At 43.2% G+C, this 14,338-nt stretch overlaps 1 protein-coding gene across 1 annotated transcript in view; it reads left to right on the top strand.

Annotated features, from left to right (window-relative positions):
- The window catches only part of TAC3 (tachykinin precursor 3), a 216,230-nt gene that overhangs the window by 136,699 nt on the left and 65,193 nt on the right, over window positions 1–14,338 (top strand). Inside the window, exon 3 of the mRNA XM_069758530.1 lies at window positions 12,526–12,628. Within this exon, the coding sequence (XP_069614631.1) occupies window positions 12,526–12,628 (103 nt within the window). The remainder of the gene's footprint in view (window positions 1–12,525; window positions 12,629–14,338) is intronic.

The raw sequence follows: 14,338 nt of genomic DNA, 5'->3' as shown, positions 1-14,338 counted from the left end.
AAGCCTGTTTGCACCTTCAGGACCAGGCCAAATTTTACAATTCTGACCACTTCACTTTATGAGGTAATAACACAACTGATGGTCCCAACCCCATTTATAAGGCAAAAAATCCCACTTATTAAACCTAACAGGGTACACCTGTGAAGTGAAAACCATTTCCGGTGACTACCTCTTGAAGCTCATCAAGAGAATGCCAAGATTGTGCAAAGCAGTCATCAAAGCAAAAGGTAGCTTCTTTGAAGAACCTAGAATATTAGACATATTTTCAGTTGTTTCACACTTTTTTGTTAAGTATATAATTCCACGTGTTAATTCATAGTTTTGATGCCTTCAGTGTGAATTTACAATTTTCATAGTCATGAAAATACAGAAACATCTTTAAATGAGAAGGTGTGTACAAACCTTTGGTCTGTACTGTATGTCTGTACTGTATGTATGTCGAGATACCCTCATTAATAAAATGGTACATAAAGAGTTAAATAATAGACACACACACACACGAAATTTGCGTGAAACGCAATATGTTTATTTTTTTAAATTTAAAAAATTTGCATGGGCTCCCGCGTAATTTTCATAACCAGCAGAGGGAAAGCTGACGGCTGATGTTAATATTCTGGGAACGAGCCAATAGCCATAAAGGTTCCCAGGCTAATAATATCAGCTCACAGATGTTTGCTTAGCCTTTACTGGCTAGTTTACAGGGGAACCCCAGAAAACAAATTTACATGGTGTCCCCCTATAAAATCAAATCAGCAAAAGCTAGGCAGACAGATGCAGGCTGATATTAATAGCCTGGGAAGGGGCCATGTATATTGGCACCCCCAGGCTAAAAACATCACCTCTCAGCCACCCCAGAAATAGCGCATCTTATAGATGCGTCAATTCTGGCACTTAGCCTCACTCTTTTCACTTGCCCTGTAGCGGTGGCACGTGGAGTAATATTTGTGGGGTTGATGTCACCTTTGTACTGTCCAGTGACATCAAACTCATGACTTAGTAATGGAGAAGCGTCAATAAGACACCTATTCATTATTAATCCTATAGTTATATGGTAAATAAAGACACAGCCAGGATAAAGTCCTTTAATTGAAATAATCGCACAGACTCTTTTATTGAATCTTAATTTATCATACTTACTGCATCGTCCAATAATAATAATCTTTATTTTTAATAATAATCTTTATTTTTTTATATAGCGCTAACATATTCCGCAGTGCTTTACAGTTTTTGCACACATTATCATCGCTGTCCCCGATGGGGCTCACAATCTAGAATCCCTATCAGTGCGTCCAATCCCCAAATCCCTCGATCTCCTGCTGCAAAAGTAAAATAATAAACCAACATAAACACTCCCTATCCGATGTAGTCCATTTATCGAGTGTCCCACGACGATCTCACGTGTAGAACAGTCACATTGGGAGATGTGACCACTCTACCCGGCCTCCGGTGATACACTGACAGGAGCTAATCGCTCGTGCAGTGTATCCCTCGGAGTTCGTGCTCTCACTTACGGCACCATTGCGTGAGCATTTTGAGAACCAGATCTGATCAGCTAATGAACTCCAGTGAACTCTCATGGCAGTGCAGGGATATACTACGGAGGGATCACCTCCTGTCAGTGTATCGCCGGAGCCCGGGTGGAGCAGTTAAATCTCCCGATTTGACTGTTCTACACGTGAGATCATCATGGGACACTTGTTATTAAATGGACTACTGTGGAAAGGTAAGTACATATTGGTTTATTATTTTATTTTTGTTGCAGGAGACTCAGGCGTTGAGGATTAGGTGTTTGGTGAGTATGAATGTTTTTTGCTTTACAATAGAACACAGTCGACGGATGATGGGACTACTGTCCCATCATCAGCTCATGCTGTCACTGTTATATGTGACAGCAGACATAGCCGGATGGGAGTAGTAGTCACATCAGACGAAGCCTGGCTACACACACAGACGCCGGCAGGCAGACACACACAGACACCAACAGACAGACACCTGCAAACAGACACAGACAGACATTCACATATTCTCTGCTCACACACTCTTCCTCATTTTTTTCTGCAGCATTTTTGGCACGCAATCCAAAGCATATCAGCAGACCTTTTACACCTGCGGTTTGGCTGTGGATTTGACTGACTCAATGTAAGTCAATGGGTGCAGAAACACTGCAGATCCACAAAAAGAAATGACATGCTGTGGAAAATAAGATGCTGCAAATTAGTGCGGAATTTTCTGTAGCATGTGCACACCAATTCTGGATTCTCATTGATTAACATTGCTTGAGCACTCCTTTGCAGATTTGGTGCAATTCCGCACGGAAAAAACGCTGTGGATCTGCAACAAATCTGCGAAGTGTGCATATAGCCTAATAGAGATGAGTGAGCACTAAAATGCTCGGGTGCTCATTGTTCGAACTGAGTAATTCCTAATACTCGCATGCTCATTTGGAGTAGCGAGCATAATGAGAGTCAATGTGAAAGTCGATCTTTTTACCGGCAGACCCTGCAAAGAGATCCAGGGGTAGTGAAAATGTTCAAATGCATGGGAAAAGTGCTGAATGGAAGGAGAACATGGGGAAGACCCCTGGAAGCATCTCTGACTCCCAGATCACTGCAGAGAACAATAGTGTCACACTTTTACTCCACTTTAGAAAGTGACAATAAAACATTCCAAAATTATGAGAAATTGCTTTTTACAGAAAAAATGTTAAGAAACATTTTATCCTGTATGACTTGTATATGAGGCAAAATTGAAAAAGGATTTCAAAAATATATAATTTAAGCAAATCAAAATAGATTTTTGTTATTAAAAAAATGGGAAATTTCAGTGTACCATATTTTTCGGACTATAAGACACACTTTTTTCCAAAAAATTTTTTGGGGAAAATGGGGGTGCGTTTTATAGTCAGAATATACTTACAAATACTGTGGCGGCAGTCCTGGTCTGACGCTGAAGCCTCCCTTCCCAGGTTTGTGTGGCGGTGGTGGCCTGTTGGGGTAGAGGTGGGATGGTGGCGGCGGTGGTCTGTGGGGCAGCGGGGCTCCGCCAGCATTTCATAAATGCCCTGATGCCCACGCAGATCCATTCCTGCGATGCGGTGGCCTTTGGTAAAATGGCCGCTGGGGGCGGCGCATGCTTAGATTCAGATCTCTTGGTATACATGTTACCAAGCAACGTCCGTCTTCCAGCTGACGTAGTTGCACTGTCATTACACCTGGCCATCCCTGATTGGCTCCTTGATAGGGAGCCTTCGGTTGCATAGTAAGAGTGAGCGTGAGTGTTGGGAGGTGGTACGTAGTTTATTTAAGCTCGGTATTTGTGCCGCCGCCCACGTCTCTCATCATGGCCGGGAGTAATAAGCTCCAATGTAAACATATGATCATAAAACAATGCGGTTAATGTTGTGAATTCCGCTCTTGGGCTCCCTCCGGTGGTTGTAAGTGGCACTTTTGTGAGTTCTGCTCTTGGGCTCCCTCCGGTGGTTTTAAGTGGTATGGCTGCTCCTTGGATTTAGCTGTCTGCAGCTGCTTCCACTGATTGTCTTTCTGCTCGGCTATTTATGCCTGGCTCTCTCTTCAGCCAGTGCCACTTGTCAATGGTTCCTAGTTGGATTCACATCTCTTTGGATTTCCCTGTTATCCAGACCAGTTCAGCAAAGCTAAGTCCTTGCTTGCTCTTTTCTGTGCACAGGTTGTGGACTTATCCGTTCTGTGCCTTCTATGTTTGTCCAGCTTGTCAGTATGAATTAATTCTGTGTAGCTGGAAGCTCTGGGAAGCAGATTTACCCTTCACACCTTTAGTCAGGTGTGGAGATTTTTGTAAACTCTGTGTGGATTTTTTGTAGTGTTTTATACTGACCGCACAGTATTCCATCCTGTCCTATCTATCTAGCTAGACTGGCCTCCTGTGCTCATCCTGGTTTCATTCTGTGTATGTCTTTTCCCTCTCCACTCACAGTCATTACTTGTGGGGGGCTATCTATCCTTTGGGGATTTTCTCTGAGGCAAGATAGTTTTCCTGTTTCTATCTTTAGGGGTAGTTAGTTCTCAGGCTGTGACGAGGTGCCTAGGGAGTGTCAGGAGCATCCCACGGCTACTTCTAGTGTTGTGTTGAGCTTAGGGACTGTGGTCAGTACAGGTACCACTTCCTTCAGAGCTCGTCCCATGTTGCTCCTAAACAACCAGATCATAACAGTACAAGTGGCCAAAAATGAATTAAATGCATCTCAAAAGAAGGAAAAAATTCGGAGCCATTTTTTTCTGTGCTCTGTTCTGTCTTTTTTTTCCTCTTGATCTCTGGGTGGTTCAGGATTTATGCTCTGGCATGGATGTTCAGGGTTTGTTTTCTCGTGTGGATCAACTTGCTGCAAGAGTACAGAGTATCCAAGATTATGTTGTCCAGACTCCGGCTTTGGAGCCTAGAATTCCTACTCCTGATTTGTTTTTTGGGGACAGTTCCAAGTTTTTGAACTTTAAAAATAACTGCAAATAGTTTTTTGCTTTGAAACCCCGTTCTTCTGGTGATCCCATTCAGCAAGTTAAAATCATCATATCCTTGCTGCGTGGTGACCCTCAGGACTGGGCATTCTCCCTTGAATCAGGGGATCCGGCATTGCTGAATGTAGACGCATTTTTTCAAGCGCTCGGATTATTGTATGACGAACCTAATTCTGTGGATCATGCAGAAAAAACCCTGTTGGCCCTGTGTCAAGGTCAGGAAGCGGCAGAATTACGCTGCCAGAAATTTAGGAAATGGTCTGTACTCACTAAATGGAATGAGGATGCTCTGGCTGCTATTTTCAGAAAAGGTCTTTCTGAAGCCCTTAAAGATGTTATGGTGGGCTTCCCTACGCCTACTGGTTTGAGCGAATCTATGTCTCTAGCCATTCAGATTGATCGGCGTCTGCGCGAGCGCAAAGCTATGCACCATATGGCAGTGTCCTCTGAGCAGAGTCCTGAACCTATGCAATGTGATAGGATTTTGACTAGAACAGAACGGCAGGAATTCAGACATCAGAATAGGCTGTGTTTTTACTGTGGTGATTCTACTCATGTTATTTCTGTTTGCCCTAAACGTACTAGGAGGGTCGCTAGGTCTGTTACCATTAGTACTGTACAGCCTAAATTTCTTTTATCTGTGACCCTGATTTGCTCATTGTCGTCCTTTTCTGTCATGGCATTTGTGGATTCAGGCGCTGCCCTGAACTTAATGGACTTAGAATTCGCCAGGCGCTGTGGTTTTTCCTTGCAGCCTTTGCAGAGCCCTATTCCTTTGAGGGGCATTGATGCTACATCATTGGCCAAGGATAAACCTCAGTACTGGATGCAGATGACCATGTACATGGCTCCTGCACATCAGGAAAATTGCCATTTTCTGGTGTTGCATAACCTGCATGATGTTGTTGTACTGGGTTTTCCATGGTTACAGGAACATAATCCGGTGCTGGATTGGAAAACTATGTCTGTGACTAGTTGGGGTTGTCAAGAGGTACATAGTGATGTTCCTTTGATGTCAATTTCCTCTTCCCCCTCTTCTGAGGTCCCTGAGTTTTTGTCGGATTTCTAGGATGTATTTGATGAGCCCAAGTCCAGTTCCCTTCCTCCACATAGGGACTGTGATTGTGCTATTAACTTGATTCCTGGTTGTAAGTTCCCTAAGGGCCGACTTTTCAATCTGTCTGTGCCAGAGCATGCCGCCATGCGGAGCTATGTTAAGGAATCTTTGGAGAAGGGGCATTTTCGGCAGTCTTCGTCACCATTGGGAGCGGGTTTCTTTTTTGTTGCTAAGAAGGATGGCTCCTTGAGACCCTGTATAGATTATCGTCTTCTTAATAAGATCACGGTCAAATTCCAATACCCCTTGCCTTTGCTTTCTGATTTGTTTGCTCAGATTAAGGGGGCTAGTTGGTTTACTAAGATTGACCTCCGAGGGGCATATAATCTTGTTCGTATTAAACAGGGTGACGAATGGAAAACTGCATTTAATACGCCCGAAGGCCATTTTGAATACCTCGTGATGCCATTCGGGCTCTCTAATGCTCCATCTGTGTTCCAATCCTTCATGCATGATATTTTCCGCAATTATCTTGATAAATTCATGGTTGTATATTTGGATGATATTTTGATTTTTTCCGATGATTGGGAGTCTCATGTGAAGCAGGTCAGGATGGTGTTCCAGATCCTTCGTGATGCTTTATTTGTGAAGGGGTCTAAGTGCCTATTCGGAGTTCAGAAGGTCTCTTTTTTGGGTTTTATTTTTTCTCCCTCGTCTATGGAAATGGATCCTGTTAAGGTCCAAGCTGTTCATGACTGGATTCAACCCACATCTGTGAAGAGCCTTCAAAAAATTTTGGGCTTTGCTAATTTCTATCGCCGTTTCATTGCCAACTTTTCCAGTGTGGTTAAGCCCCTTACTGATTTGACGAAGAAAGGCACTGATGTGACGAATTGGTCCTCTGTGGCTGTTGAGGCCTTTCGGGAGCTTAAACGCTTTTTTACTTCTGCCCCTGTGTTGCGTCAGCCGGATGTTTCTCTTCCTTTTCAGGTTGAGGTTGACGCTTCTGAGATTGGGGCAGGGGCCGTTTTGTCTCAGAGGGATTCTGATGGTTCTTTGATGAAACCGTGTGCTTTTTTTTCCAGAAAGTTTTCGCCTGCGGAACGCAATTATGATGTCGGCAATCGGGAGTTGTTGGCTATGATGTGGGCGTTTGAGGAGTGGCGACATTGGCTTGAGGGAGCTAAGCACCGCGTTGTGGTCTTGACTGATCATAAGAATCTGATTTACCTCGAGTCGGCCAAGTGGCTAAATCCTAGACAGGCTCGATGGTCCCTGTTTTTCTCCCGTTTTGATTTTGTGGTCTCATATCTTCCGGGATCTAAGAATGTTAAGGCTGATGCCCTCTCTAGGAGTTTTTCGCCTGATTCTCCTGGAGTCCTTGAGACGGTTGGCATTCTTAAGGAGGGGGTGATTCTTTCTGCCATCTCCCCTGATTTGCGGCGGGTGCTTCGGGAATTTCAGGCTGATAGGCCTGACTGCTGTCCAGTGGGGAAGCTGTTTGTTCCTGATGGATGGACAAGTAAGGTGATTTCTGAGGTTCATTGTTCAGTGTTGGCTGGTCATCCTGGGATTTTTGGTACCAGAGATTTGGTAGCTAGGTCATTTTGGTGGCCTTCCTTGTAGCGCGATGTGCGTGCTTTTGTGCAGTCCTGTGGGACTTGCGCCCGGGCCAAGCCTTGCTGTTCCCACGCTAGTGGGTTGCTTTTGCCTTTGCCGGTCCCTGAGAGGCCCTGGACGCATATTTCCATGGATTTTATTTCGGATCTTCCTGTTTCCCAGAAGATGTCTGTTATCTGGGTTGTTTGTGACCGGTTCTCTAAAATGGTCCATCTGGTACCTTTGCCTAAGTTGCCTTCCTCCTCAGATTTGGTTCCATTATTTTTTCAGCATGTGGTTCGTTTGCATGGCATTCCGGAGAATATTGTGTCTGACAGAGGTTCTCAGTTTGTCTCTAGGTTTTGGCGGGCCTTTTGTGCTAGGATGGGCATTGATTTGTCTTTTTCTTTGGTGTTTCATCCTCAGACTAATGGCCAAACTGAGCGAACTAATCAGACCTTGGAAACCTATTTGAGATGCTTTGTGTCTGCTGATCAGGATGATTGGGTGGCTTTCTTGCCGTTGGCCGAGTTTGCCCTTAATAATCGGGCTAGGTCGGCTACTTTGGTTTCACCTTTCTTTTGTAATTTTGGTTTTCATCCTCGTTTTTCTTCGGGGCAGGTTTAGCCTTCTGATTGTCCCGGTGTGGATTCTGTGGTGGACAGGCTGCAGCAGATTTGGACTCATGTGGTGGACAATTTGACGTTGTCTCAGGAAAAGGCTCAACGTTTTGCTAATCGCCGTCGGTGTGTTGGTCCCCGGCTTCGTGTGGGGGATTTGGTTTGGTTGTCTTCTCGTCATGTTCCTATAAAGGTTTCTTCTCCTAAGTTTAAGCCTCGGTTTATTGGTCCTTATAAGATTTCTGAAGTTATCAATCCGGTGTTTTTTCGTTTGGCTCTTCCAGCCTCTTTTGCCATTCATAATGTTTTCCATAGATCTTTGTTGCGGAGATATGTGGTGCCCGTTGTTCCCTCGGTTGATCCTCCTGCCCCGGTGTTGGTTGAGGGAGAATTGGAATATGAGGTTGAGAAAATTTTGGATTCTCGTTTTTCGAGGCGGAGGCTTCAGTATCTTGTCAAGTGGAAGGGTTATGGCCAGGAGGATAATTCTTGGGTTGTTGCCTCCGATGTCCATGCCGCCGATTTGGTTCGTGCTTTTCACTTGGCTCGTCCTGATTGGCCTGGGGGCTCTGGTGAGGGTTCGGTGACCCCTCCTCAAGGGGGGGGTGCTGTTGTGAATTCCGCTCTTGGGCTCCCTCTGGTGGTTGTAAGTTGCACTTTTGTGAGTTCTGCTCTTGGGCTCCCTCCCGTGGTTTTAAGTGGTATGGCTGCTCCTTGGATTTAGCTGTCTGCAGCTGCTTCCACTGATTGTCTTTCTGCTCGGCTATTTATGCCTGGCTCTCTCTTCAGCCAGTGCCACTTGTCAATGGTTCCTGGTTGGATTCACATCTCTTTGGGTTTCCCTGTTATCCAGACCAGTTCAGCAAAGCTAAGTCCTTGCTTGCTCTTTTCTGTCCACAGGTTGTGGACTTATCCGTTATGTGCTTTCTATGTTTGTCCAGCTTGTCAGTATGAATTAATTCTGTGTAGCTGGAAGCTCTGGGAAGCAGATTTACCCTCCACACCTTTAGTCAGGTGTGGAGATTTTTGCAAACTCTCTGTGGATTTTTTGTAGTGTTTTATACTGACCGCACAGTATTCCATCCTGTCCTATCTATCTAGCTAGACTGGCCTCCTGTGCTCATCCTGGTTTCATTCTGTGTATGTCTTTTCCCTCTCCACTCACAGTCATTACTTGTGGGGGGCTATTTATCCTTTGTGGATTTTCTCTGAGGCAAGATAGTTTTCCTGTTTCTATTTTTAGGGGTAGTTAGTTCTCAGGCTGTGACGAGGTGCCTAGGGAGTGTCAGGAGCATCCCACGGCTACTTCTAGTGTTGTGTTGAGCTTAGGGACTGCGGTCAGTACAGGTACCACTTCCTTCAGAGCTCGTCCCATGTTGCTCCTAAACCACCAGATCATAACAGGTTAAGCCTGCTGATGTACCCTAATATAAAAGTGTAGGGCGAAACGCGTTGAGGCGAGAATATAGGGGTGTCATAGAGCCAAATATCACGGCTTGACATCTCAAATAGAATGAATGCACCAGCTCAGTTGTAACATAGGGACAGCGCTAGACTGCAGTGGTGTGAGAGAGCCTTAACAACACCGCTCAGCATCTCGGGCAGACTTGAATATTATTCTCATTCAGATGAAGGAATTACATGAGCATATGAGAAGCGACATTAATTAACTGAATATATGAGTGTAACTATTTTGGATATTTGATGTCACCTGATCATATCTAATAGGCATTGGAGCCTTTGTGTAGTATAATTTAATATTGTATGAGGGAGAATTATACTTCCGCTGGGACAACATGCCATGGCATAAGCACTTTAGTCTACTGACAGTCTTTCTTTCAATGGACTGATTAGTGAATTGGAATGATGCCGTATTATAAGTTAAGCACAATGGTATAGACAATTAATTGTTGCTCACATCCCTTGATGAATATTTTGTAATGTTTCCTTAAGAATTGAAAGGTATTTGTAAATACAGTGCTAATTAATTATTTATTTACTAGTGTCCTTTGTGATGCCCTTTAATAGGGGTCTTATGGGACAGACTGCACACAAGTACGGTGGATTAATAATTCATTGTTTAACCACAATTTATTAAAAGTTAAAGGGAACCTGTACCCCCAAAATCAAAGGTGAGCTAAGCCCACCGGCATCAGGGGCTTATCTACAGCATTCTGTAATGCTGTAGATAAGCCCCGGATGTATCCTGAAAGATGAGAAAAAGAGGTTAGGTTATACTCACCTTGGCAGGCGGTCCGATCCGATGGGCTTCGCGGTCCGGGGCCTCCCATCTTCATAGGATGATGTCCTCTTCTTGTCTTCACGCTGCGGCTCCGGCGCAGGCATACTTTGTCAGCCATGTTGAGGACAGAGCAAAGTACAGCATTGCGCAGGCGCCAGGCCTCTCTGACCTTTCCCGGCGCCTGCGCACTGCAGTACTTTGCTCTGCCCTCAACAGGGCAGACAAAGTACGCCTGCACCGGAGCGTGAAGATGGAAGGCCCCAAACCGGACCGCAACGTCCATCGGACCAGACCGCAGCGGGACCACCCCTGGGAGACTATAATCTAACCTCTTTTACTCATCTTTCAGGATACATTGGGGCTTATCTACAGCATTACAGGATGCTGTAGATAAGCCCCTGATGCCGGTGGGCTTAGCTCACCTTCAATTTTGGGGGTGACTGGTTCCCTTTAAGTTTTAGTTTTTATCCACCACAGTCAGTCATTTTTTTTTTTTTCCACTGATGGAGCTGTATGTCAGCTTGTTGTTTGCGGGACAGGACGGCGTTTTGGTCATATTTTATTTCACTTTTTGTTAAGCGATATGATTAAAAAGCTTTTTTCCCTTTTTTGTGGTGTTCACTGAGGGGGTTTACTATTGGGACATTTTATGGGGCAGGTCCTTACGGATATGGCGATGTATACTTTTTTTTTTACATAAAAATAGAAATGTATCGGGTTTTCTTTATCCCACTATGGGACTTTCACTGTCAGCAGCCTGATTGCAGTTATAATTATTTGCTGCACTGACACAAGCCCCTGGGACAAATGGTCTGTGTGCGTGGTCTGAGGGTTTGCTGTAGCCTGGTGACCCAGATGTCATCATGATGACATAGCGTCACCATGGCAATGATCGGCCCCCGCAATGCCTTCTAAATGCTGTGATCACTATTGATCACAGCATTTAGGGGGTCAAGGTTCAGAGAGTGGTGCATGCACCGCTCCTCAACCGAGTGCCAGGTTTCAGCTGTCCGAATCAGCTGACCCTTAGCATCGATTGTGCGCACAGCCCCATATGCGCCCAAAATTGCCAGGATGTACTTAGTACATCTAAGGTTGGTAAGTGCCAACATACAAAGATGTACTGAATACGCCCAATTTCTTGAAGGGGTTAAAATAATAATTATAATTAATATGTTAATATTAATATTGAGCAGAATTAACTTCAACCTATTGGTTTGGATCTCCACAACACTCATGTGCTTTCATGTGGCCTCTCGGGAAAATGAATTGCCCACCCCTGCTTTAGTTAAAAAAATGTGCTTTCTTTGCTTTCTGTCTGTACCTTTGCCGTCATGTTTGTACTGTTAATTCTATTTTATCAAATTAAAATATCTGTACCTTTTTAATTATGTTGTACTATTTGATAAAGAATCTGCTTATCACCATTTTACACGTGGCTAATAAGATTATTGCTGTTGTGCTGTCCTAACCCTTGTTTATATGAGTTATAATAGGCATAAATCCATATTTGTCATTGTGCCCAAGATTACTCAGTATTATCTACTACACGCCAGCTGTAACTGAAGATGGCTCATGAAAAATTTCCATCTATTTAAAATAGAGATATTACAAAATAAGGAGGCTGCTAATCATACGCACAAAAGAAATTCAATATACTATATATAAATATACAGTATGTCTGTTTATAGTAAAGAAAATACTAAAACATGCATGTGCTTTACACTTTACATACTAGCCAACTACTGAAGGTGTTGTCCAGGTTGAAAAAACACCCTGGAAATACAAGGAAATTGTCATGCTGTGTGCTGTCACAATTCGACAAGTCTGCAATCAACATAAAATCATGGCAGACTTTTCATTTCAGCTTGGACAACACCAATAACACTTAAAGTTGGATTGTATGCATAGAGTAAGATATTGATTAAATATCTAAAGGGTTATTCTCAGAAAAACAAGGTATCTCCTATCCATAGTCAAAAGTCAAGCTCACCGTAATGGACATCCTTTGGTGTTCGGAGCATAGGAAACGCTGTGTCAAGGCCTGGAGCAATCAAAAACAAGAGAAGTCCAGCTCAACGAACTTGTGACCAAACAGTGCTCAGCTGAGGGTAAAGCAACATCAGCGTTGATAGCTACATGATATGCAACATCGACGCGTTTCAGGTGGCTGATGTAGTTTTACCCTTTGCTGAGCACTTTTGGTGAATAAAGAATGTAGTTTGTTCACAAGTTCGTTGAGCTGGACTTCTCTTGTTTTTTATCTCCTATCCATACCTTGCTGATCACTGAGTTGTCTGAATGTTGAGACTGCCAAGGATCCCAAGATGAGAAGGGCATTGGAATCCCTAGAAATGGGGCTCCCGGCCCCAGCTCAAAAAACAATTGTGTAATTGTGTTACCATTTCACCTCACTTGGATTTTTAACTCTTTTTCAGTAGATGATATGGAGAAATCAATGGTGTAATTAAAAACTACAACTACTAAATCCAAATCTTTGATGTTTTTAAACAGAAATCTTCAGATGCCTACAAACTCCCAGCATCACTTCTAAAAAGGTTTTATGAAGACAATTCATATGATGGTTTTGTTGGACTTATGGGCAGAAGAAACTCCGGTAAAGTAAAATGACATTTACTTATACATTTATTATATTTCTTTTTATACAATATTATGTCATTTCTCTATTTGAGCCATACTAGGGGCATTTTATAGGAAATCAATTACCAGTCAATACGTTTTTATTTTGGAGTGTGAGACTTAACTGTAGGACTCTGATAAAACCCTGATAAGCATGGGAAGAACATACAAGTTCCATATAGTTGCTGTCCTGGCATTTCACCCTAGTACACAGTTTTACAAGGCATTACAACTGAGACTTTGGGCCTAATTCATTATTACATTTGTACATTTGCACTTTCTTTGTCTGTTTTTTGGTGTTTTGCCTGTGTTTTTTATTTGCGCCTACTTCATTTAATTTGTGCCTTTTTAAATCCTACTTTATGTGTTCACCCATTTTTGATATTTTTTCCGTTTGCCATTGTGGAGTTTTTGTTTTCCAGATGATTTTGGGTGATTATTCATCAATTGAGTGACATTTAGATGAAATATACTCCATTCCCCTACCACATCCCACCCCAAGTGATTTTCTATATGGCAGTCAGTTTTGTATAAACTTTTACATCATTTAGCGAATGTGCAAGTTTTTAAATTTAGAAGTCCCAAAACAGATCAAAGACAAAAATGAAAAAAGCATTTTTTACTTTGCACCAAATGTATAAACTATGTGCTTCATTTTCAAGAATTTAGTGTAAAAAATGTCAGCAAAAACAACAACACCAATAAGAAAAATTACATTTAAAAAATGCAAATGGTAAATTGAACTCTTTATACATATGTATTAGGCCAGTCTCACACGTCCAGATAATTCCGGTACCGGAGAAAACGGTACCGGAGTTATCCGTGTCTGTGTGTCCATGTGCTCACGTAGGCCATCCGTGTGGAATCCGTGTGATGTCCGTGAGTACGTTTCTAGGGTCCGTGTGCTGTCCGTGTGCTGTCCGTGTGTCTTTGTCCGTGTATTGCAACAATTTTTACAATTTTAACCCTATGACAGGAAAAACACACACGGACAGCACACGGATGGCACACGGACAGCATCCGTGTGCGGTACGTGTTTACACGGACCCATTGACTTTAATGGGTCCGTGTGATCCGTGCGCTCCCACGAACACTGACATGTCTCCGTGTTTTCCAAACGGACACACGGTCTGTGAAAACACGCTGATATGTGCAGAGACACATTTATTTTAATGTGTCTACGTGAGTCAGTGTCTCCGGTACGTGAGGAAACGGTCACCACACGTACCGGAGCCACTGACGTGTGAAACCGGCCTTAAGATGAAAGGGGAATAATCTGCTGCCAGACTCTTCAGGCTGTGACTTAAAAGGGGTTATTCTAAACACATTTATCACCTATCCACAAAGTTTAAAAATATATATCATATAAAGCAAAAATGACACAGACACATGATCCAAATTACCTGGTCGATTTATAGAAAAAATCAATATAAACTTTATTAACACCTATTAAAAACTTCCTCACACCAAATTGGGACAGAGGGTGAAAATGGAACAACACATACGCTCCGCGTGATACATAGGTGACCGACACAATCACCCGGCACAGCAGCTAAACTCCATGGTATCTGTTGTGACTTCGGTTTTTGGGCTCCCTCTGGTGGTTACTGATGGTACTGGGTGATTTGTGTTCTGCTGTCTCTGGTGTCCACCTGTTCTATTAGGATTTGGGAGTTTCCTATTTAAC

The sequence above is a fragment of the Ranitomeya imitator genome, chromosome 3, assembly GCF_032444005.1.
Source record: "Ranitomeya imitator isolate aRanImi1 chromosome 3, aRanImi1.pri, whole genome shotgun sequence".
Classification (NCBI taxonomy): domain Eukaryota; kingdom Metazoa; phylum Chordata; class Amphibia; order Anura; family Dendrobatidae; genus Ranitomeya; species Ranitomeya imitator.
The sequence above is the reverse complement of the archived record's forward strand: the minus strand, read 5'-3'. Positions and strand labels throughout refer to the sequence as shown.